Genomic DNA, 24,928 nt, shown 5'->3' with positions numbered 1-24,928 from the left:
TTTAGCCATCATTTGCATGAGATGCTCGTGCATCATGTCCACATGTGCATATCAAGTTATTCCCTAATTTAGCCACTCAAAAGTCGATAGATTCAGCCATGTATTTTCAGACCAGAAAAGACAATTTGGTTATAAGGACGCCCTGAGAACTGCACTAAGCGGCTCCAGCCGAGCTAGTGAGAATGCTTGAGGAAGTCGCCCAACAGGGGGGAGCAGAACCTTAGAGCAGGGCTGGTATCAACTGGGGCTGGAGGTAGATGGCAAATGGTAACCACAAGCCTGCCCAGAGCACTTCTCAGAAGCAGCAGGGCAACTGATGATAGGGCAGGGACTTCCAGCATGAACCAACACCCAAGGCTATTCTTTATCATGTGCTTGAATCACAAGCTGAGTGGGGCAAGCCCTGTAATCCCCCAAATTATTTGAGTACCATGCTCCCACTCATCAATTAAGCAATAAACATAGCAAGTTATAATGGCGGTACTAGTATTTGCATATCAAGATACCCAGCAAGCCAAAGCCAGAAGTGCAAAAGTCATTTAACACTTGATGCTCTGCCACAGAAGTCAGCTAGAGCTCCAAAACATCCTGTGAGTCTTGGGAACAGTCATACAAACCCAGTGGTCACACTTCTCTACTTGAGGGGGTTGCACAAAGGCTAGTGATGCTGCCAGCGTGTCTTTCTCTCAGCCCAAAGCCTTTGGCTCACCACGGCCAGAGCTCCAAGCCGGCTCTGCAATCTTCCAACAGCAGCACCTTCTCCTGAACCGCGCACAGCCAAACGCACCTCTTCCTTTTGGGTAGTCTACCTCCTCCTTTCTCTAAAACTAACAGGGCCAGAAATAAGCCACATTTCTCTATCCTCATTTTCCTGGTTTTCCTTCCATAGCTTACTTTTCCATGCTGTAGACTTTCTATCCCTTCCTTTTACCCTCCTTCTCTCTTCTGCTTCCCTCTCTTTCCCCCTCCCCCTGCTTTCTCTCCCTCTGCACTTTGTGAACTGCTGCTGCAGTGCTGAAGTCCAAAGTTCAGTAACTTGCTAAGCACACAGATAAATATGAACCTTGGAGAATTTACATTGCTCCAATGTAAACAGATAGCCAAGGGTCCCTTTATCAGCACTGGCTCAGGACAGTCGTGGGGGGTCTGAAGTGGCTCAATTTTGTATTTTGTTTTTTTTGGGGGGGTGTAAAGGCAGGAGGCTGTGCTGTGCCCACTCTCCTGACAGTCGGGCGTGTTACCTCAGGAACATGGTGTAGGGAAGCTGGAAGCAGGATAACCCGAAATTCAAATCCAAGAGACACCAGCCTGAAGACCATGGTCTCGAAGCTGAGTCATCTTCAAGTGGAGCTGCTGGGAGCGCTGCTGGAGTCAGGGCTAACCAAGGAGACCCTGATCAAGGCGCTGAGCGAAGTGGAACCCTACGTGCTCCAGAGTGAAAGTCAGCGTGCTATCAATGCCCTCCAGACAGAGAAAGGGGAACCCTGTCCCGACATCCCCAACCTCCCCAACGGAATGGGGGAGTCCAGGTTATCAGAAGATGAAACCTCAGATGACGGGGAGGAATTTACCCCTCCAATAATGAAGGAGCTGGAAAACTTGAGCCCTGAGGAGGCTGCTCACCAGAAGGCTGTGGTGGAAAGACTATTACAGTAAGGACAGATTTGCTGCTCCTCTTTGCTGCTTTCTTGCACTCTTCCCTCTAAATCTCTTTTCTTTCCCTTCCCGCTCAGTGTCCCTGGTATTCACAGTTGATTCAGCTGCACAGAGACAACCTTCATCCATGCCAGGACTAGCAGCCCCAAAACACTCTCCAAATTCTTTATATGCCCTCAAACTTTCCTTTCATCTCACATAAAACGCATGGAGTCATGGAGCCTGATTATATATTTGAAGTGCTTATATCATAAAGCTTCAGAACACTCTGAGGCCTGTATAACTTGTATCTCTCTGACTGAATGCTGGATTTAAATTTTTAATAGGATTCACAATTTCAGTCATCAGGGTAGGAAAAAAAAATAAAGAAAAAAATCTGGTCACTCCTAACTGGTGCTATATTTGCCCGAGGATGTACAGTAAAGTGAAGTTGCACTGTTTCCCTGCTATATTTAAGTATATTAATATTGTTAATTTTACTGGGTTTTTTGCTATAGATTATTGGTCAAAGACAAACCAAGAGAACTTGTTCTTGTCATTCTTTTGAGTGCAAAGTTCTCCTGACTTCAGTGGGGATTTTTCTTGTAGAAAGAGCACACACCAAATACACGCAGAGGTTGAAACCTCGCCAGAACACTCTATTCTAGCATCCACTGCCTGTCACAACTACAAAGTACATATACAGCAACAATTACAGGTTTTACTGCCACACAAATTTGCCTTTGCATACAAGCAGTTTTGAAATCAAACGACAGGAAGAGTTCCCCAAACCAATAAGCCTCATTACAGACTCAGAAGAAACATTCACCGGGATTCCCATTTGGGATTCTTTCTGGGATACAATTCCCGTGGGCAGCCTGGAAAGTCTGTCCAAGCAAGGATCAGGTCTATCCAACCTATCTATCACAACAGAAGCAGAATCTTGCCCACCTGTTCTGGAGGTAATTTGAAACGACAAGCTGATAGAAGACAAAAAGATGCAGCAACATCCTGCACTTAAAATCTTTACTAAAACTAAACCTCTACTAAAATCCAGACAATTTCTCAGGCCTGCTGATCACTCCCTTATACATGCAAAGGAAATTAACATAAACTGTAACAACAAGAAGCAAACACCAAACTCCACCGCAAAAGGCCAGAGCTAGAAAAACAGCATGACAAGAGTTAGCATTCACTGTAAATACTTAGGAGACGAAAGCTCCCTAGCAGACTGGGAATTGATGACTCTGCAGCACCCAACAGAGGAAAATTCACTGGATCAGCTCTTACCTGGGCAGGGAAAACATTCCCAATAATTCAGTCTTTCTGGCCCAGTACGTCTTTCACCTCTTCCCCATTTCCAGCTCTGTCACACGTTTTAGTTTCCTCTGCTCCCTTTACCTCTCTCTCATTGTTTTTACATATTTCCGTTCTCTCCTCACTTTCGTCTTTGCTTCTATTCCTCCCATTTTGTTGTTGTCTTGGCTAATTCTCTCCCTCCCTTCCACTCTTTTTCTTCCCCTCATCCTTGTCTCCTTCTCATCTTCCTGAGTCTGCGTACAGGCCTTGGGGTAGTTTGAGCCCAGTGGCACCGGGCGGGCCCTGGCTAGTTACTAATTATCCAATGGCTTTATTATTTCTCTTTTGTCTTATAAATTTATAGATGAAAAGACCCTGATAAGCTTTTTGATCATTAACTTCTGATGGTTTATCAGGCATCTCTCCACAAAGGAATCCATGGAAGTTGAAGAAGAGCACCTGACTTTGTCCCATTTTCTGCAATGAATGGGTGAAGTAGGACTGAAGTGCCATTCGCTGTGATCTAAGAACAGACACACGGATGGAGGGAATTCCTTCCTGCCACCCTCACTTCAACATGAATTCTCATTTCTGATCCTCCCTGCCTTTCTAGGAACTTGCTGACAGTCTTTTCTGTGCTTACTACCAGCCTCAGCACAACAGTCTTGCCTCTCTTGCAAACCTGTCATATTAATGCTTTCTGATGAACAGTCTCACATCTCTCTCTCTAGGCAGTCAGCTGGGCAGCATTCCCATGTAAGAAGTGGGAACCAAGGTACAGGGAGATTCTATGACCCACCTAAAACCCTAAAATAGCACAGAAAGGATTGGGCAAGAACAAGTATCTCTTAAGCCTCATCTGGGGTCTTAATTGTAAAACTTTATTCTGAAACGTCAGAGTTTTCTTTCGCTAGTCCCCCACGTCACAGGACACAGCAATTCACTTCTGCTGTTGAGGACGGTAGAAGGGGACCAGAAGCCTCGGTTTCAGCAAAAAATTACAAGTATAGTTATGGAGAAATATAATAGATCAAAATTAGTCAAGGTAAAATGAAAATAGTAGGAAGTCTGTATTAACATGTTTCAAATTTCTGGTCAAAGATTGAAAAAAAAAAAAAAAAAGCAGCTGTATGTCTGAGAATCTATTTGAAGCATGTGAACCAGTATCAGGGTTTGATTATATGTAAGCAGTTGTCACCTACTAATAAACTTTTTTGTTTTTAAGAACAAACCTTTCCATTAATAGATGCCTGAAGGTAATGTCCTTAAAGTAGTATTATAAGTATTGTCAGACAGGGCAGAACAGTCTATAATAGAAATTACTCCCAGCAACAGATAAAAGGAAGGCAGGGAAGAATATCCATGCCTAGGGATTCCCAATAAAACTTCAACACTTGCAAAGCTATTTCAGCATCTACACAGGGATTTCAAATCCAAAAGCCAGATGGAGGCACTTCTGCCTTTAGGCAGAAGCCTCTTTGGGCATTATTAACAATTCCTGGCCTAATACTGTAGACCACGTTTTAACAGAGAGATTGACTTGTGGGCAGCTACTAATGATACAACGAAGTCTTTGTGGTAACTGCAGCCATTGCTTATAAAGTGGAACCAGGAAAGTGTCCGTTGCTAGGCTCTACGAGCTAGGAGCTGTAAAGGAAAAAAATGACAGCACCAAGAGACCAAGTATGTCCTCACAGGACCACTGAAGTGGAAACCACAGTTTGGAAAGCCCTAGTTAAAGCTGAGTAAAATAGGATGTGGAGAAGATACACCAACATGACTGAATGCAGCTGTGGGTATTGATTAGATTTTGTCCCTACAGAAAAAAAATGCTAAAGGCAGTTCAAAGGTTTCTCTAGTGAGGAATTAACATCATTTCATTTTGCCCCTTAATCTGTCCCACTGATGTTCCACAGATTTACAGTTTGAATAAAAACATTATTTCCATATCACTCCACACAGAAAGCAAATTGCATCTAGAATGAAGAACTCAGTAGGGAGATGGAGCTGTGTGGAGTAATTCCCAGATATTCTCCAGAGTAGAAAGCAAGAGAGGCTACCTTGGGGGAAGGGACAGATCATACTACCACAGGTACAGCAAATGGGGAGAGGTATAGCAACAATTCACCTGTAGGGCAAGGGGTGAAATTCCATTAGGAAAGAGAGAAATTGAGATAAGCAACAGATTTTCCCCTGGAGGCAGGGATAAAAGCGTGTTTTCCATGAGGAAAAAAAGAAAACAAAGATAGAATGATAAAGGTTCAGTCTTTCCCCTGTGTAAGCAGTGTCTTAGAATGGCTCTAGCTGGGGAATCTGGAGATGAAGCTGCCACACCCCTTTCATTTCCACTTATAAACCAAGATGAGGCAAACCAGGCCAAGTTCAATAGAAAGGAACCCTGCCGGGATAGTCTTACCTTCCCTGCTCTCTGCCTAGCCCGGCTCCAGGCTGTGCACTGACATCAGTGAGGGTTGTCTAGCAGGCTCCAGAGGAAAGGGCCAGAGGATGGTCCTGAGTACTTCACGGCTCTGAACCTCTGTTTAAGCAAGCTCTGGTCCAAAGCAGCAATTCAGAACCCACCTCAGGGAAATGAAGGCTTCTCTTGCCTGAGAGTCTGAGAACAGGAAAGAAGGAAAGGAGAGACAGAGAGAATGAGGAAGAGGAAGGGAAAGAAAGGAACAAAGGAAAGAGAAAAGTCAGAAAGAGTGAAGGAGGGAGAAGGTCCCCTGAATGTTACATCTCCAGCTCTCTGGAATGGGTTTTCTTTAATGCTAACAACTTGATATTTACTTTCCATTTAAATTTGAGATGTTGCTATAAATTATCAACCAGCCTCTTGTTCCCTTTGAGTTTATAACTAACTACCTGGGTTACTTATTGTTCAGGTAACAAAAGGGAGGTGAAAACGCCCTTAAAAAGTGACCTCAGAACTAAGAAAATGGGAAGCTGCCATGGAGAGAGGACCCAGGCTCCTGTGGTTGAGATGAGCCAGGGAGAGGGGCTATGCTCAGATGGCAATAAGCAACTGAGAGCAGGAGAGCAAGACTTAGGAGGAAGGACGTAAAAACATAACTGTGTAAGACTTTGGAGACAGAGATTAGACCTTGGAAAACAAGAGAGGAATGGAGACACAGTTTGCATCTGGGGAGAAAGGGAAGCTAAAAAGCAGGAGACAGACTTGGAGATAGAGAAGGAGAGCTTGAGCAAGGCACACCCATTTCTGTAGTTCTGACTCACTGAGACAACTGAGATTTTAGTGGAACTACAAACAGGAGAACTAGGTTTAGGGTGAAATCCTACCCTCTGACAGTCAATGACAGTCTTGCCACCAGTGAAAGAGCAAAGGTTTCAACTTATGTCTTAGTCAGTGGTGAAGGCTCTCCAGGTGAAACTATGTATTTGGGCAATGGTTCATGCCAGGGTTCAGCTGACCAACTGCCATCACTTGTTCTGTGATGTAGCTTTGGGCCTAAAGGAATTGCTGCATTGATATTACAGCCTGTGCTTTGACAATGTACAGAGTAGCTAGGATTTCATACAACTGTATTATGAAATCATACTGTACTAAGATTACCCTGTACTGTTTTGCCTCCTAAAGCTCCCTGCTTTGTCTCAAAAGAAGACAGAAGAACCACTGGGCTTTAACCACTGTGAGAAGATACTCACAGATACTTTCTGCTTTATTCCTAGCACAAAGAAGTGAGGATCTGACAGGGGAGACGAAAGTGCCTCATGATTGGGGTGCAGGAAGGAAATCAACACGTAACAGAGATTTCCATTAGTGGTAACACAGTCTTTCCTCTTCTAGTGGAAATCTAAGAAACCAGAGGTTCCAAGTCAGAGCCTTTTCTCCTTTGTATAGGGACTTGTGTAACCAATTAAGGGTGCAGGTTCTGGCTAGACTGTCACAAATACAGAGGGAGGAGACTGGTCCTTGGTTGGGAGAGATGAATTAAAAAAAAAACAACAGAGGAAAGAAAAGCTTTCATAAGTTCATCCTAATTTGAGGCTTTTGAAAGACAAAGATGGTTAAGGGAAGAAGCTGGAAGTCTCTATAGCAAGCGTGCCACTGTAAAAGAGAAACAAATGTTCCTGTTTTAAGAAAGCAGGTTCTTCAGAAAGCTGTAGCTGACATTGCTTCTGTCACACTTTAACTGCAGCAGAGCTTGCTCCTTGGACTATCCAGTCACTGGGAGAGAGGCTGCAGGGGAACAGAGATAAGGGTGTTTATACTGAGAGAACAGGTGTGGACTTTGTCCTCCTTATCACTTTGCAGCCTCTGGCAACCTCCTGAGTCAACAAAGCTACGAACAGCACAGTTGTTCCCTGCTGCTCAGACCTGTGTGTTCTTGTTACAGTTTCTGCACAATCCTTGGTACCTTTTCCCCCCATTTCTCCTTTGATGCTGGTGTTGCATGTGACACCAGTGTATTTCTACAGCATACAAACCACTTCCACCAGACATTCCACACAGAAGGATGCTCTTTGTTAAAAATGAACCAAAGGTTTTTCTGTAGAGAGGCTCCTGCACTGCTTGGATCTCAACTGCCTCATTTCACATCTTTCTATTTCTACTGTGATTTTTCAGCTTTGGTGAAACCAATACACACAAAGAAGTCAGTCTCATGTTTTCTCTATTTTCCTTAGGAACCTTCATGGATATTCTAATCGGAGATCCTAAAAATTATAGATTCACATTCCTTATCAAATCCTGAATCAGATTAGCGTCTCAAGTTTTGTGAGTAGGTCTCAAATAGGTCTATTCCCTCAGCTGTTACCCTAAAGGAGGGTGACAATAGGAGGAGTTAGTGGTTTGCCTGTTGTTCTTTATTGCATTTAGAAACTTGAGTGGATCTAGTTGTGAATCAGTGTGTTTGAATAACACGTAGCAGATGTGCAAGAACATAATCCTGGATGGCTTGGTGTATACATATGCATACATAACTGTCACATGACAGTATGATGAAAGCCTGTTTTCCTTTCTTGAATCACTGCAAGGCAACCCAACCTGGACCAGAATCAGGGCATGAGCTAGGTTCAGCCTAATATCACAATGAATCTGTCTTGAAAAATTAAGTACATCTATCCCAAGCACCTATGCCTTCTTAAAGAAAGGGGGATAAAGAAGAAAAGCTGTGTAGGGAAAGGGAAGAGAGATGCCAACTCTGAGAAAAGAGTTCTGTAGTCATAAAACATCTAACTGAATACTGAAATGCAATATCACTTCCCTCCTTACACTATTTCTCACTAGCAGAAAAAATGCTTTACATTCACATTACTTTCCAGCAGAAGGGTCCATTCCTTGCTCACATCAGCAGTCAGCACTTTCTATCATTTACAGGTGACAATTGCCTAGACAGAACAGGCCAAAACTTGTCTCCAAATGAGCACAGACAGCAAAGTCTATGGCCATGTATTGGGAAATTCCCTTGATAACCAAAGAGTGCCCTTCTAAGGGGAGATAAAAGTGCCTACTGCGAACCATTTAAAGGAAGCTAGCGCTACATCTTTTGCACTTCATTTCTAATACCATGCAGTTTTTACCCTGAATGCAGAGTCAAAATTGAACAAAGTAGCACGCTGAGGAACAGCTTTGCCTTATGCAGCCAGTTAACACTCTGGCCTCGCCAGACACAAAGGTGATGACTGACACAAAAAGTGCACCTCAGGAGGTACTAGTGCACTTCCTTGGAATGCAGGTCTGCCGAGTGCAGGTGTTAGATCTCTGAGAAGTGTTTTCTGCTCCTTCCAGAGAGGATCCCTGGCGAGTAGCAAAGATGGTGAAATCCTACCTCCAGCAGCACAACATCCCTCAGCGTGAGGTGGTGGACACTACTGGTCTGAACCAGTCTCACCTCTCACAACACCTCAACAAGGGCACTCCCATGAAGACTCAAAAAAGGGCAGCCCTCTACACCTGGTATGTCCGCAAGCAGCGAGAGGTGGCCCAGCGTAAGTATGGCAACAACTGTTCTATCTCAATTTCATAAAGGTCTCTGCTCTCCCTTGCTAATCCTTATTCCCTATCTTTATCAAGGAAAAGGGGAAGGAAAAGCCACTTTTGGCAGGAAGCTTAGAGAAGTGCAGGTCAGTATTTAGCGGTAAGGTGAACCAAACAGCACACAGAAAAACATTCCCTCGTGAAGCAGCCTGCAGTCACCCACCCCACCCTCCATTTGGCTAAAGAGAAGCAAACTAATACCGTCCATTTGCAATTACGAGTTCTACACCCATCCTCAGACTAAAGCAGCACAGTGGACAGATGACAGAGACAGAATTTCTGCCCGAGAGCTATGCTTTTGCAATTTCAGCTAAAGCAACAGTTCCTCTAGCTGCAAAAACAGCAGGCTGCTGTACTCACTGCAAAACAACACTGTGGGCTATCACCTCATGCCCTCTAAGCCCCCTCATTACAGGCACCCAGTGGGAACCCATCCCTGCAGCACGCACTTCTACATTCATGAGCCTGGCTGGAATCTTGTCTTAATTTTGTATTGGTGCGTTGCAAGTCAAATGAGACATTTGGCCTTTGGATGGTTTTGGAAAGCAGGACTCCAGTCATGCTTGCTCTAAACTCACTTGCATTTGCTTTCACGACTCCAAGGTGGGAGCAGAGGCTCAATGCATGCAAAAAAAAAAAAAAGGACAGGTAAATATGGTCCTGCTAGGAACATCTTATCAATTTCAGCGGATTACGGAACTTTATTTCCACCCCATTTAGATTCAGTCCTCCATCTTGTATGAGAGATTCTCCAAGGGTAAGCTGCATCGGGCCTGCTAGGCAGAACTATTGGAAATGCTTCCAGAAAGCAAATTTCCTTGCCTTTTTGTGCCTGCAGAATTCACACACGCTGGCCAGGGTATCCTGACAGAGGAGCCCATGGGAGATGACCTGCCCACCAAGAAGGGAAGAAGAAACCGCTTTAAGTGGGGTCCTGCCTCACAACAGATCCTGTTCCAAGCCTATGAGAGACAAAAAAACCCCAGCAAAGAAGAGAGAGAGGCACTGGTGGAAGAGTGCAACAGGTAAAGATGGGTGTCTGGCTTTGAGGAAGAGGAGCACAGCAGGGCCTCTCTGTGTTCTTGGTGTTTGCTAGCGCCTATGAGAGGCAGGCTAACGGTACAGCAGTGGATGTCACCACTGACACCAGCCACATTTGAATGAGATGGCACAACTGAGCATTCACTGTCCACAAAGGATCAGTAACCCCTCACGTCTTGCTGTACCTGTCAGGATCCTCCCACACAGTGTGCCAGACCACAGTGGCTTTGGGGCTGCATGCTTCCTCTGTCTCTTTGACTAAGCCCAGCTCAGCAAGGCTCTTCTTGTGCTTTCCCTCAACAGAGCAGAGTGTATTCAGAGAGGTGTTTCCCCATCTCAGGCCCAGGGACTGGGCTCGAACCTGGTGACAGAGGTCAGAGTTTACAACTGGTTTGCCAATCGCAGGAAGGAGGAGGCTTTCCGGCACAAGCTGGCCATGGACACCTTCAGCGGACCACAGCCTACCTCTGCTCCTCCTCTAACTCCTCACAACTCTTCCTCCCTCCAGCCACCATCTGCTCTCTCACCCAGCAAAGTTCACGGTAAGAAACAACTAGAGGGAGATCTGGAAGAGACACCAGTGAACCTACCCAAACTCAGTCACCAAAACTATCTCAAGTCCAGCCCTTTAGGAGGTGAATCTACAGATAGAAAAAGCAGACTTGCTACAAGGAAAGAGCATCAGTGACAAAGACCACTCTCCTCACTTGGAGACATGGCTAGAATAGCAAGAGTGACAAAGTTCAGTAACAAAATTTTCAGCCAAATCTCCTCACTTACTCTTTGACATCCTGTACTCCCTCATAGCTGGCAGGCAGTAATCCCCTTTCAAGGTGACATCCACTGGCTACCATCACAAGTCAGTTCTGTATCCTTTTCTTTCCAATACATATCAGCACCATCAGGCTCTGTGACTGAGTTTTCAGGCATTAGGAAAGGTCATTCTCCATCCAAAAAGAGCAGAGCTTTTTCGGCTTCATGGGTCAGAGCTGGTAATTGCTCTCACTCTGGGAAGAGATGATATCACCGAGACTCTCTTCTCTCTACAGCCACATCCAGAGGGGTGGTTTCTAGTGAACCATGCTTGCTCCCTGCAGCACACACAGCCATACCTTGAAGTCAGTATTTAAGGAAGCGGTTGTACCAAGTTACAGAGGAAAGCCAGGGCAGGGTGGCAAGAATGCCTATTCTCCTGGTTCCCCTACTACCCACCTTGTCTCTGGCTTGAACATCTAAAGGCAAGCACCTGCAAAGCAAACTGAACTTAGCACTTGCCAAAGTTTCTCAGTTTCTCATTTTCGACAACCAGTTTCTCTCCTGTTGTGATGCAGGAGTGAGGTACAACCAGCAGCCAGCCAGCGAGGCAGAGTCCTCCAGCAGCAACCACCATGGGAACAGCTCCATGGTGACCACCCAAACCATCCTGCATCAGGTTTCTCCCCCTGGACTGGAGCCCAGCCAGAACCTCCTGACCACAGACACTAAGCTGGTAAGTGATGTATACTTAAGTTGTGGAGACTGGAGGACATCAGGTCCTCTGCCTGTGGTCACAATACAGACTATTAAGAAGCAAGTTTTCCTAGAATACTCTTAAAACCACCTTCTTATAGAGATATTACATAGCCACTTTGCACTGACCATGTAACATGAGCAGTCCCAAGATACATGCGCCCTCTAGACTGCTGGTGAGGGCACGTATTAGAGCACAAAAGCAAGAAGTATAGCCATTTCCTTACAATCAATTAAAACAGTCTACTCTGAAAAAACAGAGCTCAAGGTATGACACAATTTCCTTCTTCCCAGGAAATTCTGTTCTCTCCTCCTTTCCCCAGTGAGATTCTCATCATCTGATCTCCAACTCTCATTTGAGCCCTACACGTCTCAAGATAGTTGATCAGACACCAATGGGATTAACAGAAGAGAGACCTGTACTTACACCCATCTCAGCTGTAAAAATTAAGCCCAACAGCCTGTATGCAGCACATACCATTGAGACATTTACTGGATATCTAGATTGCTGCAATCTGCCTTCTCAAAGCAAATTTTCTTTCAAGCTTTTACTATAAATTTTCCCACATAATTAGCAATGAGGCACTAGAACTACATGACTGATCATTTTCAGTTTGCACATGTTCCCTTGCTTACAGGGAAACAGTTGGTAGAAGTTTGCCTTAGTGCATACCGTCCTGAGGGAAAAGTTAAGTACCCGAAAAAATGAGTATGATTTAAATCTTGTCAGTCACTCACTTTGCTGGCTTTCTGGTCTCTTCCTGAAGAAAAAAAGTCTTTCATGAGGTGCTGAAAATCTTCTACAGCTGTCTTCTAACATTGATATCAAGGTGATTTGTCCCACTGTTTAACCTGTTGGTGCTTACTCTTACTAAAGATTCCTTACAGTTTTTTGTCTGAGGGGAGGAAAAAAAAAGTGTAATATAAAGCACTGAATTTTTTCTATCAGCCAAATTATTAGAATGCTATTTTGCTCTTCCACCGTACTTCAACTACGGGTCTCCAAAAGGCCTTGCAAACTCAAAACCCCATTAGAGCACAGACACAGGTTACATGGTTCATTTTAGAAGCTGAGAAAACAGTCAAGTTATTAAATTTCTCAATGACTCAAGGACAGACTGAATCAGCAAGACACCCAAGCACAGAACAGTCCTGTTCTAACAGGTACGTTTCCTCTCTAACAGCAGGGAACAGCCAGGTAATGCGGCCTGAAGAACATATCATATGAGAAAAAGGTCTAGGTAAACTTTTCAGCAACTCTTAAAAATCTCAATCCAAAAATTCACTGGCCACTAAAAGACACTTTCTGGGAGAAAGGCAAATTACAGGCATTTCTCAGAGGAAAAACCAAAGAGGAACTCCTGAATTCTGTGCTGAACTCTGCAGCTAAAATTACTATGTAAAATTACCTAGGCCTTTTAATTCCTCTGAGCATTGTCTTCTACCCTCAGCTGTAAAACAGAAGAGAAACCTTCCCTGTAGAGAATGCAGCGGGACTAATCTCATTCTTGTTTGTAAAACCCTTATGATTTCTTAAACTTGAAAGAACTAAAACAGCAAGGATTTACTCAGTATTTCAACAACCTTTGCTAGTTAATTGGCGAGCACAGAGAAACTGCAGACAGGCAAACGTGAAATCTTTCTAGTTAGCAAGTGGTCAGAGAAGGTAGGAAGAGGGAGAAGGATGTTTATCGCAATTTCAAGACTCGCCATACTCAACTTTCTGCAGATGGCATTTTCACAGTCCTCCTTTCACACAGGTCTCAGCTCCTGGAGGAACTCTCCCTCCTGTCAGCACCCTGACTGCCTTGCACAGCCTAGAGCAAAATCCACATGCACTGAGCCAGCAAACTCAGAACCTTATCATGGCATCACTGCCGGGTGTAATGGCAATTGGAGCTGGTGAGACCTCATCCCTAGCACCAGCATTCACCAACACAGGTGCCTCCACCCTGGTGATAGGTGAGTAGCATTCTGTAATGACTCTGTCAGAATTCAGATAAAGAGCTACCTGTAATTGTTAGAATTACCTGCCTCATTTTCAGAGACAAAAGTACTAAGTTGGTAGTGATACGAACCTGGGGAAACTGTCACAAACAATAAGGATCTTCAGCAGCACTACTTACAAGTACCAATGGAATTAAGGGACAGATGTTCCTTATTCATATTAGAATTAAGTTACACACAAACCCACATCCTAAAAGCAAGGGACTTTTGCAATCTATTCCTATGCCAATGTTTTGTTTTGCTGCTCTACATCTTCCCAAATATAAATGTAATACTTCCTTAATACTATGAAAACTGAAGCATGTTCATAGTGCTTGAAAGACAAAACATCCTGTTCTGCTTCCTGCAAAGAGCAGCATATGCCTTTGGAACCCACAGCAGTAATTACTATTTTTGTTACATTTTTCACTTTAACAGCTTTTCTGGAATTGTATGAGATTTCTTTTCATTCCAAGACTAGTCTACTGCCAAAGTGCATCTCATTAGATAAAGGAAAATAAAATGTATACTCTCCTCTTACATTTTCTTCTCAGGAAGAAAGAGGCCTTATTTTGTTCCATGGTGACCGCTGTGAACTAATTTCCATTTCCTCATTTATACCCAAGATTATGATATGGATTCTAATTTTATGCAAACAAACAAAAAAAAAATTTGAGATTTTCCACAGAGTGGAAATCTCTCAGTGCTGGAGAGACTTGCTGATTTACAGCAACAGGGTTTGTACAGTCGTGGGAAATGGGTAGTCATGTGTGAAACCTTCCACCTCTTTCTCACTGGTCCTAGGGTTTAAGCCCAAGCTTAAACTCCACTCCATGTCGCTGGACAACTACAGCCTAGTTCTCTCTGTTGCCAACAGCTTCAGAAAAAATAATAATGATAATAATAATAATGAACTGGACATGAGATGATGCTCTGAGTTTACTTCTGAGCAAGGCTTCCCCAGTGGAACTCTATGTTAGGTTATCACTAAACTGGAAAGCGACGTATACTGGTACACAAGGATGTACACAGGAACACACACTGGAAGTCAGAGGTGGTTTTATGGTACTTGTCTGCATTGTACATTTTGCACACTCCCACTTCATTTTCACAGGCATGAAATATATTCATAATCACAGACAACAAATGAACACCTGAAAAGCAGGATCCAAAGTCACCCTGTGACAACAGGCCTGCCACAATGACTCTTTCAGACGCCCCTATTGCAGAGCAGCCACACTCCTGCCATAGTGTGTGACACTACTGTCATCAGTCCTTGTTTTTCAGGCCTGGCCTCAACCCAGCCCCAGAGTGTACCTGTAATAAACAGCATGGAGCAGCCTCACTACCCTGCAGCCCGTCCAGTTCTCCCAGCAACTGCACCCATCCTACCAGCAGCCCCTCATGCAGCAGGTCCAGAGCCACATCAACCAGAGCCCCTTCATGGCTACCATGGCCCAGTTACAGAACCCTCACGGTAAGAACGTGAACTCATTTGCTCAAGCAAACCAAAAAAAATAAAGGCTCTGTTCTGGAGCATTTGCTGGATCCTTGGGCTTGCAGCACTCTATTTTCCTATTCTATTATTGTTGCTTTAATTATGAACTTATTTTTCTCTTGCATTCATCTCCCTGTCCCTCCACTCCCACTGTTCCAGAGACAGATAGTAGGTCCACGTGCATGAGGAGAACTACTCAGCCAAACTATTCTCATGCAAAGCTCCAGCATCCACATGATCTTGTTTTCTTTCATGCACAGCTCTCTACGGCCCCAAGTCTGAAGTGGCCCAATACACACATACAGGCCTCTTACCACAAACCATGGTGATAACAGATACAGCCAATCTCAGCGCCCTGACTAACCTGACACCAACTAAACAGGTAACAGCCTTTAGCACATGCCTTTGTTCCCCCACCTTAGAACTGCACCAGTCTGCAGGTAGCTCCTTGCTCATCAAAGAGTTTTTGGGTGTGTGGTCTATGCCATCCCAGCAGGACGATCTTTCTTATCTCCTCACCTTGCTGGTACCAACTGCAATACTGGAGGCATTAGAGCAAGCTCTTCACTGCATCATCAAGGAGGATTTAATCTCCTTGGAAAGAGCACCTGCTCACTCATCTCTCATGCCTGTTAGAAGGGATGTAGAAACCAGGCACTGATAACTTTCTTTCCTCTAGGCATTCACATCTGACTCGGAGACTCACACAGAGTCTGGGATGCATACGCCAGTGTCACAGGCGCCAACGATACATTTACAGAACCAAGACACAACCATCCAGCACCTTCAGCCAGGCCCTCGCCTCACCTCAAGCCCTGCTGGTAAGAGCAGCCGCCACTATTATCTTAAACCACATATTGCTGTTTCTTTGCCAACACTGTAAAACCCAGACAGAAAATGGTAACTAGGGCTCACCATTCTCTAAGAGAGCTCTACCAGTGTCCTGAGGGGTTTGAAAAGCTGGTACAAGGAAAAGATTCAGACCACAGGCTGTGTAAGGCCTGACTGTTGGAAATGGGACCCTTCAGAAGCTAAAGGCGAAAATAACCTTAAAAACATTGACAAAAATCAGTGTCCATGCATAGCCAATCCTGCAGGCAGTTTTCAGGCTGAAAAGCCCAAGACTCCCTCATGAAGAGACTCCAGCTGGATCTCCCCAGTTCTAAGAGAAGAACTGGGACATTAACAATCAACTACAACCTTCAAATCTGAACTCCCTGACACTGTCAATGCTTTCAGGCTAGCTTTGTACTTGAATTAGGTATATAATGGCACACAAAATAGAAAAAGGAGCTATGCCAGGAGGTTTTAGTCATGCTGGAAATGTGTGTGCACATGTAAGGGGACTGCAATGAGAATCTGTACTTAACTTCTGCCTGTGCCTTTGACAGTGTCCTCCAGCAGCCTGGTGCTGTACCAAAGCTCTGACTCCGCCAACAGCCACAGTCAGCTGCTGCCATCCACTCACAATGTCATCGAGACCTTCATCTCCACGCAGATGGCATCCTCCACTCAGTAATCAAGACAACTAGCTCAAGGGTGACTGCCATGACCAACCTGTCAGGTGCGACTTCAACTGTGTTTGCCATCACTGTCACCACTGCCTTCCACAGGAAGGAAAGGCTGCTGCGCTCAGTCGACCTCCAGCTCCTACCGCCTCATACAAATGCCTTACTCAGCTGCCTCCATGAGAGAAGACGTCTCAGGCTCAAGAAAGAGGCCATGGAAGAATGATGCTGGTACTGCTAAAAATCCACTGCTCCCACAAAAAACAAGCAAACTCAAACCCCATGAGCCAGCCTAGAATGACCAGACGTCCTTTTGTGGCTGTCCAAGAAGGAATCCCATAGAGAGAGATGTGAATGCAATGTGGCAAAAATGCCAGGGCGTGGATGGGACTTTCATTCAGTTCAGCCTTTGTCAAGCTGGGCCTGTACAAACCTACCAACACCAGACTAAGCCATGCAGAAAAGAGCAAAGCTGAGCTGCCAAAGAAAGGACACCATCTTTAAAACACTCACCTTCACTGTAAAGAAGCACCAATGGGAACTATGAGAAATAATAGTATCTTGGAGGCAAGAGGGAGAACACTTAATTCCTGACTGCAATGAAAAATCACCAAGAAACAGATTCAGGAATGGCTTGGCACAAACCCGTCAGTATGGGATCACTGACTACAAGCTACAAATCCTTTAATTAACTACCAAAATACCAAACATTCTCAGTTAAAGATGACCTGCTCTAAAATCACGCTACCCTAGTGGAAATGGCTTGGTTATTTTTGATATAGCTCTGCTTTGTTTTAAATGCAGAAATTAAAGTTTAACAGCAACAAGGAGATTCTATTTCCCTGCATTAACCATATGCATTTTCATCTCATGTGTCTTGCTGAATGAGCTGGGAGACGGCATTCTCCACAGGTCTCTGACACTGCACAACACCTGGGAGGTTCCCACAAAGAGCAGTGGTTCTTTCAGTTGTTCTCTATAAAGATGTCAGCTTGAATTTGTTTTACAGAACATGGTTCGTTCTTAGCTTCCCTGTAGGCTAGATTCTGTAGTTCCTGATATGCAAATAATTACCCTGGGGGCTAAGAGTCTTACTTGCACTAAGTGAAGGTTTTTAGCCCTAAGGATCTACTTACATAATTCATCTTCTAATTATTCCTCTCTTCTCTATTTACTCTCAACCTTCACATCACTGATATGTCACTAGCCAGACACGAAAAAAGCCCTAATTAACATGTTTTTGTCATCATGACCGAAACAGCGTAATTCTTTCAACTGTGAAATGGAAGAAAATCCTTGAGATTAGAAAGTGCTCAAAACTCTTAAAAGGTTAAGATATAAGGGAGAATTAAAAAAGAAAAAGTCCTACAGCAAACTCTTCAGTTATCGCATCTGGAAATTCCAAAATTGCAGGTGTCCATTACAGTTTGTATTGGTATGACCTTCCTCTAGATACTATCAACCATCAGAGATTAGTATCAGTAACTAGATCCTCTGAGGAATTTTATCCTAGTACTGTTTCCTAATCTCCCATGTGCATCATTTGCAAATAAATATAACTTACAGTTAGCATAAAAAGAATTATCATAAACCAATTCAAAAGGTAATTTTTAGACCATTATGCACCACAGGTGCTAGCTTCAGTATGCTGAAGTTTTAACTGGCCATAAGAGAAGTAATTTCTGCTGGTACGTTCAGTTAGATTACAAGCCAATTTTCTACTTACCCTTTCAATTTTTGGATGCCAACTGTGTTTGCTTGATTAAAAAACAGCAAGGATCTTACAGTAGGGAAGAAAACCATCTTGGGTTTTCCCATGCTCAAAGAGCAACAGTTCACCATTTCAGTTTCCCTACTCTGACTTTCTGGGCTCCTGAACAGGGCAAATGAGTTTGAGCTACGGAAATGCAACAATCTTAAAAACAGGAGAGGAGTATTTATCCAATAACAGGTCATTTCCTGAAATACTGGAGCTGAAGTATACAGGGACTAAGAGCCATACTGAAAACTACCAAAACCTACTGTATTTCAGAGACACAAAAGTCATCATCAACCAAAATAAGGACTGAAACACAGTGACTTTCAAGTTAGACTTGAGCCTTTCCTGTAGCAACTTAAAGCATTGATCACCAAGCAACTAGAGAGACATCTTTATGCTCTCCTTTTAGCTCTTTATGAACTAATTTCACCCGTCTTTATCTCTGTTGGGGGAGACATCTGAATACAGCAAGAAAGCCACTGTTGTACAAAACCTGCCAAATTAAATAAGACTAATAGCCATAAAAACTCTACATGAAAAGAAATTCCAAAGGACATAACTTGAACAGAACTACATATTTATAACAACTCTGAAATAAGCTCACTGCACACCATATTTATATGCAGGGACCCTGCAGAGGTGCACATTACAGGGTGATTAGTAACATGGCAGGTTTCAACAACAGATTGTTATGATGATCACAGGAAAAAAAATAAGGGGGCCCCAATATCTGACAGGATGTTTTTGATAAATGAGTCTCCCACAGGCTGGAGCTATTCTTAATGGGCATCTAGGAAGAGGCAAAGAGAAAAAGGAGTTGATCACCTGTTGCCATGTAAAGCAAATTCAATTCATCATACACTTTCTCCAGGACACAAGATTTGGTTTCATGATGTGAAGGAACAGACCAGAGGGGATGCAGCTATGATTATATCCCTCTGTCACGCAAGCCTGTGCACAGTATTTAATCCTTTTACGCTAGGTCTGCGTAAGCAGCAGTATAGATAACTGCTGTGCTAGGAGAACATTGTTCCCTTCCCCAGGGGACGCCAACAACATAGGAAGTCACTTAATTACTCTCAGGCCACTGAGCTTTTAGAACAGAAGCTTTGCCAATTAATTTTCCCTCATCTGCAGCAATTCCTTTTTGTTAATTTATTTTTTCAGCATCCTTCATCCATCATAATCACCTGCTGTTTGCAGAGCAAAATCTTCATTCTCTTCTTTTCTTCTTCTTTTTCTTCTTCTTGACTCCTGACAACACTGAGTTTTCTGTACGATTGCTGTCCTGTCTCCCATGCTGTCCATTTGCAGACACCAACTGTGGCAAATCTTTGCTGATCTGGTCACACTCTGATGGGCCTATTATTTTCTCTTGAATATTGTTCTCTCCCCTAATTTTCTTTTTCTTCTTTTTTTTCTGGCTGTGCTCTTCATAACCCTGACTCTGATCCTGGCTGGAATCCTGGGTCAGTGCAGGGAAAGCCCTTTGCTTCAGAATGTCTGCAGCTGACACAGCAGCCTCCTGGTACCTTTGCCACTCTTGGTCACTGTCTGTGTCACTGGAAAGGTAACAAAAGAGAAGGAAGTTATGTTACACTTTTGCCTTGAATTCACCCAAAGCACAAACAGCAGAGTAATCTAACATGAGAACACCTGATAAACACCCAGCGGCTCCGAGACTCCCAATACCTACAGTTAGCATTTAACCAGTTTGAAGGCTGAGGTGTTCTTTACACATACTAGGAGGGGAAAGAAATCTCTCACAAAGATTTCTAGTTCCCCAGCACTTAAAAAAACCACCACACACAAAACAACAAAGCGCACCAAAAAAAATCTGTTCTACTCGAACATAGGAGTCACAAATACACACTTCTCAAGCTCTTCAGCTTCTTATTCCCTTGCAAGAATCTCAGCTGCCTCTGAAATGTGGGATGCAGTAGTACTTCAGGAGCAAAACAGCTGACACCACCTCACCTGGAGCTAGATGGCTGTCTCCTCCTTGCTGCAGGGCAAGGCTCTGATTTCCCATAGTCTCCCAGGACAGAGGAAGAGAAAAGGCGAAAACCTAAAAATATGTAAAAGGGAATTTTAGCCACAATACAAAACAGAGGTGAAAGCGATCAACAGCAACTTCCCTGTGAAGCCTCACAGCTGTTAATGCATTGTTATAGTGCTTGACGGCAATTATTTGGGACTTTAGTCCACAATCTGAGTTAGGGCACAGAAATTGTAACAGCAAAGTAATAGCCTTCACTGACACTAACAGAAATTCTACTACAAATCCGTATTACTCGGTTGGATGTACAACTGGCACTGAGCAGGTTCCATCTCACTTGTTATCATTTAGCTAACAATGTCACAAAATAGCCACAACAGCTGTGACTGGAACTCACCATCATCTCCAGAGTCAGACTGTTGCACAGAAGTCTGCAAAGGTCCTGATGACTCCTTCAAGACAGTGATGAAACTAAACAGAAAACCCCAGTCAGATCTTTAGCTCAGTTTGCACAAACCTGTCTAAGTTGGGTATTTCTAGAACACAAGACTATAGGGAGATGTTACATAGCTGCTTACTTTTTTTCTTAGTGAAACCGTCTCACCTCCCTGCTTTCAGATCAGACTATGCCTTCTCTCCTTAGCAATCCATGTCACAATGACTTAAAAGCAGCATTTCTAAAGCCAACGCTAAACACCATATTTACACAATATCATGTATACACAGGGCCATATTTACACAATAAAGACAGTGGCAGCCCATTCAGAGGCATACTGCCAACACAGCCTTAAATTAGATATTGGCTTGATTGTAAGAATAAATGAAAGAGTCTCATGCCAGCTTTTAAATTATGAAAGTGCTCAGGCACACAAATTCTACTTTTTCCTCCCCACAACACTTTCACCAAAGAGGCAAATGGAGTCATGCAGTGCTGCACAGGGAGTCTTTACCAGAAGGGCACAGCACATGGGCCAAGTTAGTTCACAGAATATTGAAAGTTTGCGTTAAATACAGGAATGAGGAAGACAAAGGGACAAACAACTTCTCCTCCATATCTAAGTTGCACTCAGATCTTTAACTTCCCGCTTTTAGCACACAAAAGCATTGGTGTACTTTACCCGTAGAACAAACTTTTTTAGTATTGCATGCCAATACCCGTCTAGCATTGCTCCCAATTTCTTTGCAACATGTGCTCTGAACTCTGGTGTCGTCTGTAGCTCGTTTCCATCCTCATCATGACAGTTCACCTCACGCCTGTTTAAAATAAGAATAATGATTGGCCTTTCAAGGCCAATAACATCTGGTGCTCTCACTCAAACAAGAGATAAGGGACTGTAAAATCTCCCACCCTCTAGTAATCAATTCATACTTGATAGGGAAGTCTGCTAAGAAAGATGGAAAACACCTCAGTAGTAACAGTTAAGGTCCCAAGAGAGACATTATTTAGCCACCTCCATCATAGTTAATAATTGGATGATTTTTCTCATTGAAATAGCTTACAAAAGCTAGTAAGTGACAACAGGACATCCCTTCTCTTGCATGTAGTCCCTCTGTGTGCTGACACAATTCATGCAAAACCTGTCCTAGGAGAGAAGATTTTATAAAGTTGCCTGGCTGACAGCCTTCAAAACTGAGCCTACAGAAATGGTGCAAACTTAGATAGGCCAGCATCACCTCCATTGCAAGGCTCCTAATTCAGGTGTTGCCTTCCAGCCAACAAGAGCTTGGCTTTTCAACTGCAACATTTTTTGCAGAAAGTGAAATTATCTTATATGTAACTGTACTAATTCCTTCATGGGACTCTTGCGGAGTTGGGAGATCTCTGACATTAATTCGAAACTAATGCTGTAACTGACAGCAGAAAAACATTTGCAACAACTATATTCCCCTTGGCTAGAGGGATGAGAAATAAAAATATTTTTAAAAAATATTTGCTTTTTCAGAGTTAAGCATCATTTCAGATTACGATTGGACCAATTCCTAAAACAGAATACCCCTTTCCAGTAGGAAGCATCACAAGGCATTAACTATAAGTAGCACAAATACAACATATATTGAATTTTTCTTCAGTGAATCATAAGTCTGAAAACAGAAGCAAAATACCTTAAGCTAGGCTGAACAGGCTGTAACCGATCCTTTTTCTGGCCACCTGACAAAGGAAGAAGTAAAGGCAAGTTTAAAAGACCTGTGATCAGGACCTCTTTAATTCCCTCTTCTAGCAATGTGATTTTATAGCATAAAGAATCATGCCTGAAGGACAACCCACGCCTGCCTTCGGGGGAAAACAGTTATGAAGACAAAGGGAAACTTCCCACCGGCCAGGCTGTAGCAGACAACCTGCCCGGCAAAGGGCTCTGGCCCCGGCTAGAGGCCGCGCATCGCCACGGCACAGCCGGCCGCCGGCAGCGCCGGGCCGGGCCGAGCCCCGCTCCCACAGTCCCACCTCGGCTCCCCTGGGCGCTAGCGGCTCCCGAAGACGTCCGGCTCTGACACCGGCACCGCGGCAGGGGTGCCCCCCGCCTGACCACCGCCCCCCCGACAGAGCCTCGGGCAGGAGATGCTGCGGAAGGGCCCGGCCGAGACCGGCGGGGAGGGTAGGGCAGGACAGGCCGCCGCTGCGGCGGGAGAGCAGAGCCTAACTGGCCGCAGAGCCTCACCGCGGCGCGGCTCCACCCGCACCGCCGCCGCCTGCACAGCACAGTCCCAAGCAGCCTCCCGGAACCGCACTGCCGCCTCGGCGCTGCTGTCCGAATCTGAGTCCGTGTCCGTGACCAGGCCCAAGCCACACCTGGGCGCCGCCATCTTGAGGCCGCGACAGCCGCGGGGCACGCTGGGTTCTGGAGTCCGGCCGGCAGGTCGGCCGCAAGGCATGCTGGCGGCTGTAGTCCTCCAGGACGGCCTCCGACAAGATGTCCGGGGCGGAGCCGCCCCCGGGCGAGCAGCAACCCCCAAGGGCCGCGATGGGCACTTGGAGGTCTTTCCGATTTCTCCGTGAAAGAGGCCGGATGAAGGCTGTGCTCACCGGAGAAGCGGGGGGCGGTTGTGCGCTGCGGACCAGGTCTTCTAAAAAAAGCAAGAAAGCCTGTGAATAAGAATGTGAATGGAAGGGACCTTGAGAACTGGGTGTCATACACAGAATTGTGAGATCCCGTGAAAAAGCAATATTTACACTGAATATTGTACCATCCTCCAGAGGACAGCAGGGCAGACAGTGCTGTCGGGGCCACGGCCGGTGCTGCGGTACCTCCGAGGGGACTCGGGTGGCCCAACTGCTGTTGGCCACTGCCTATTCTTTCGGTTTGTGCTACTGGGAAGAGCGGTGCCCACAGAAGGGAAATTGCTGAAAGTAAACACAGCTTGTTTTCGCATCCATCTGTTACTGAACAAGCCTCCTTTCACGTGTGCAGTAAAGGCAAATATCTTAAATGTTTCTCAGATGTAACAGCTCACACAAAGCAAGAGTGAAAAACACACTGATGATACCAGAAAAAACATATTGCTTTTTTAAGTTTGTAGAGAAAGAGACAATACTTGGCATTAAAGAATAAGGATGTGGAAAGAGTGACTGTAATAAAATTCTCAGCACTTTACCACATTTTGTGAAATGGTAATTTCACTGCTTCATATAAATACTTCATGGAAATACTGACTGACAGCACTCAGGCAAAGTTTTTGGTGGAGAGTCAGACATTCTGATGTTGTAGGCAGCACAAAAATGTTCTGCCATGAAAGCATGAGATAGGATGGGATCGATCTCCTGTAGAAGCTACCTTCAAAAGCAGCTGAGAAAAGATACTGGACACATAAGGTTCATTAAGATATGTAATATGTATGAGGCAAAAAGCATCTAATTCCCCCACCTCTGGAAGGGGCAAGAAAACATGCATCTCCTCTGCCTCTGCCTTTTGCAACTGCTTTATCCATAAACGTGGAATGACAAGTTCCAAGGATAACAAACTGACCTCCAAAAAGGCATTAAATCTTTAATTCAAAAAAACTGAAGATTGCGTGGGAGATGTTCTGTTTAGCACTCTTAACCAATTTACCTTGGTGGGTCTTTCATCTTGGCTTAATGATACTCTTCTGGCCATTTCCTTCTAACTGGCTGTTAGAGGCATGGGGATTTCTATAACAGATTGTGACCGTGTCTCAGCTCGATTATTTGCCTTTAGGGATGTCAAGCACCAGCTCCTTCAGAGCATTCAAGAAGATCAGACAAAGTTCAGTGGGCTTATGGGCCTACACTTTCAAATATGGCAGTTTACAGAGATATCATCCAGAAAAAAAAAAGATGAATGCATGTCACATACCAGAAATAGCTGTATGGTCTCCCACCTTTCTGGTGTGGTATTGAAAACAGAAAAGTGAAATGGCTCTTGCTGAACAAAGGCAAAAGCCACAGACAGATAGGAACTTATTCGCACGGAAATTTCAAGGAAGGAAGAGTATTCCCAAATGTGATTTAATACCAAATTAAGATACCATTGGGTTGAAAATACAAATAAAACAGGGAGAATTGACGAGAACCATACTGATAAGAGGCTCAAGGACTTGGATTCCTGATATCTGTATGACTTATAATTAAGAATTGTAGGAGGGGGGTTGTGTGTACCGTAAATACCAACATTATGTTTGACAATCTTGTGACTTAGATGATGAAAAAGTGAATAAATCAAAGTTATTTAATAATAAA

At 44.2% G+C, this 24,928-nt stretch overlaps 2 protein-coding genes across 2 annotated transcripts; one reads left to right on the top strand and one right to left on the bottom strand.

The window, feature by feature from the left end:
• Positions 1-1,147: 1,147 nt before the first annotated feature.
• HNF1A (HNF1 homeobox A) lies at positions 1,148-16,488 on the top strand (the record flags this gene model as incomplete). The annotated part of the gene is given in 11 exon segments (XM_082007900.1): positions 1,148-1,652; positions 8,687-8,886; positions 9,774-9,960; positions 10,280-10,518; positions 11,308-11,465; positions 13,246-13,447; positions 14,759-14,804; positions 14,806-14,948; positions 15,230-15,351; positions 15,649-15,790; positions 16,361-16,488. Coding segments are annotated over 11 exon segments (1,902 nt in total). The 5' UTR covers positions 1,148-1,317.
• A 2,611-nt stretch (positions 16,489-19,099) lies between these two features.
• Positions 19,100-23,121, bottom strand: LOC309411286 (protein CUSTOS). The gene is made up of 6 exons (XM_082007873.1): positions 22,893-23,121; positions 22,339-22,384; positions 21,391-21,489; positions 20,633-20,706; positions 20,214-20,304; positions 19,100-19,798 (listed from the first exon to the last, which is right to left on the bottom strand). The coding sequence occupies exons 1-6, from the start codon at positions 23,104-23,106 to the stop codon at positions 19,450-19,452; spliced, it is 873 nt and encodes a 290-aa protein (XP_081863999.1). The 5' UTR covers positions 23,107-23,121; the 3' UTR covers positions 19,100-19,449.
• Positions 23,122-24,928: the final 1,807 nt, after the last annotated feature.

Source organism: Phaethon aethereus (genome assembly GCF_964289735.1).
Source record: "Phaethon aethereus genome assembly, chromosome: 17".
Classification (NCBI taxonomy): Eukaryota; Metazoa; Chordata; class Aves; order Phaethontiformes; family Phaethontidae; genus Phaethon; species Phaethon aethereus.
Note: the sequence above shows the minus strand (reverse complement) of the source record. Positions and strands in the feature narration are given on the sequence as shown.

What these genes read in the sequence shown, in the direction of transcription:
- LOC309411286 (XM_082007873.1), bottom strand. Translation starts at nt 23,106, where the DNA reads ATGCCTTGCGGCCGACCTGCCGGCCGGACTCCAGAACCCAGCGTGCCC. An exon ending in TTGGGAGCAATGCTAGACGG is followed by an intron (nt 20,707 to 21,390) that starts GTATTGGCATGC and finishes TTTTCTGTTTAG; the next exon opens with TTTCATCACTGTCTTGAAGG. An exon ending in GTCTGACTCTGGAGATGATG is followed by an intron (nt 20,305 to 20,632) that starts GTGAGTTCCAGT and finishes ACATATTTTTAG; the next exon opens with GTTTTCGCCTTTTCTCTTCC.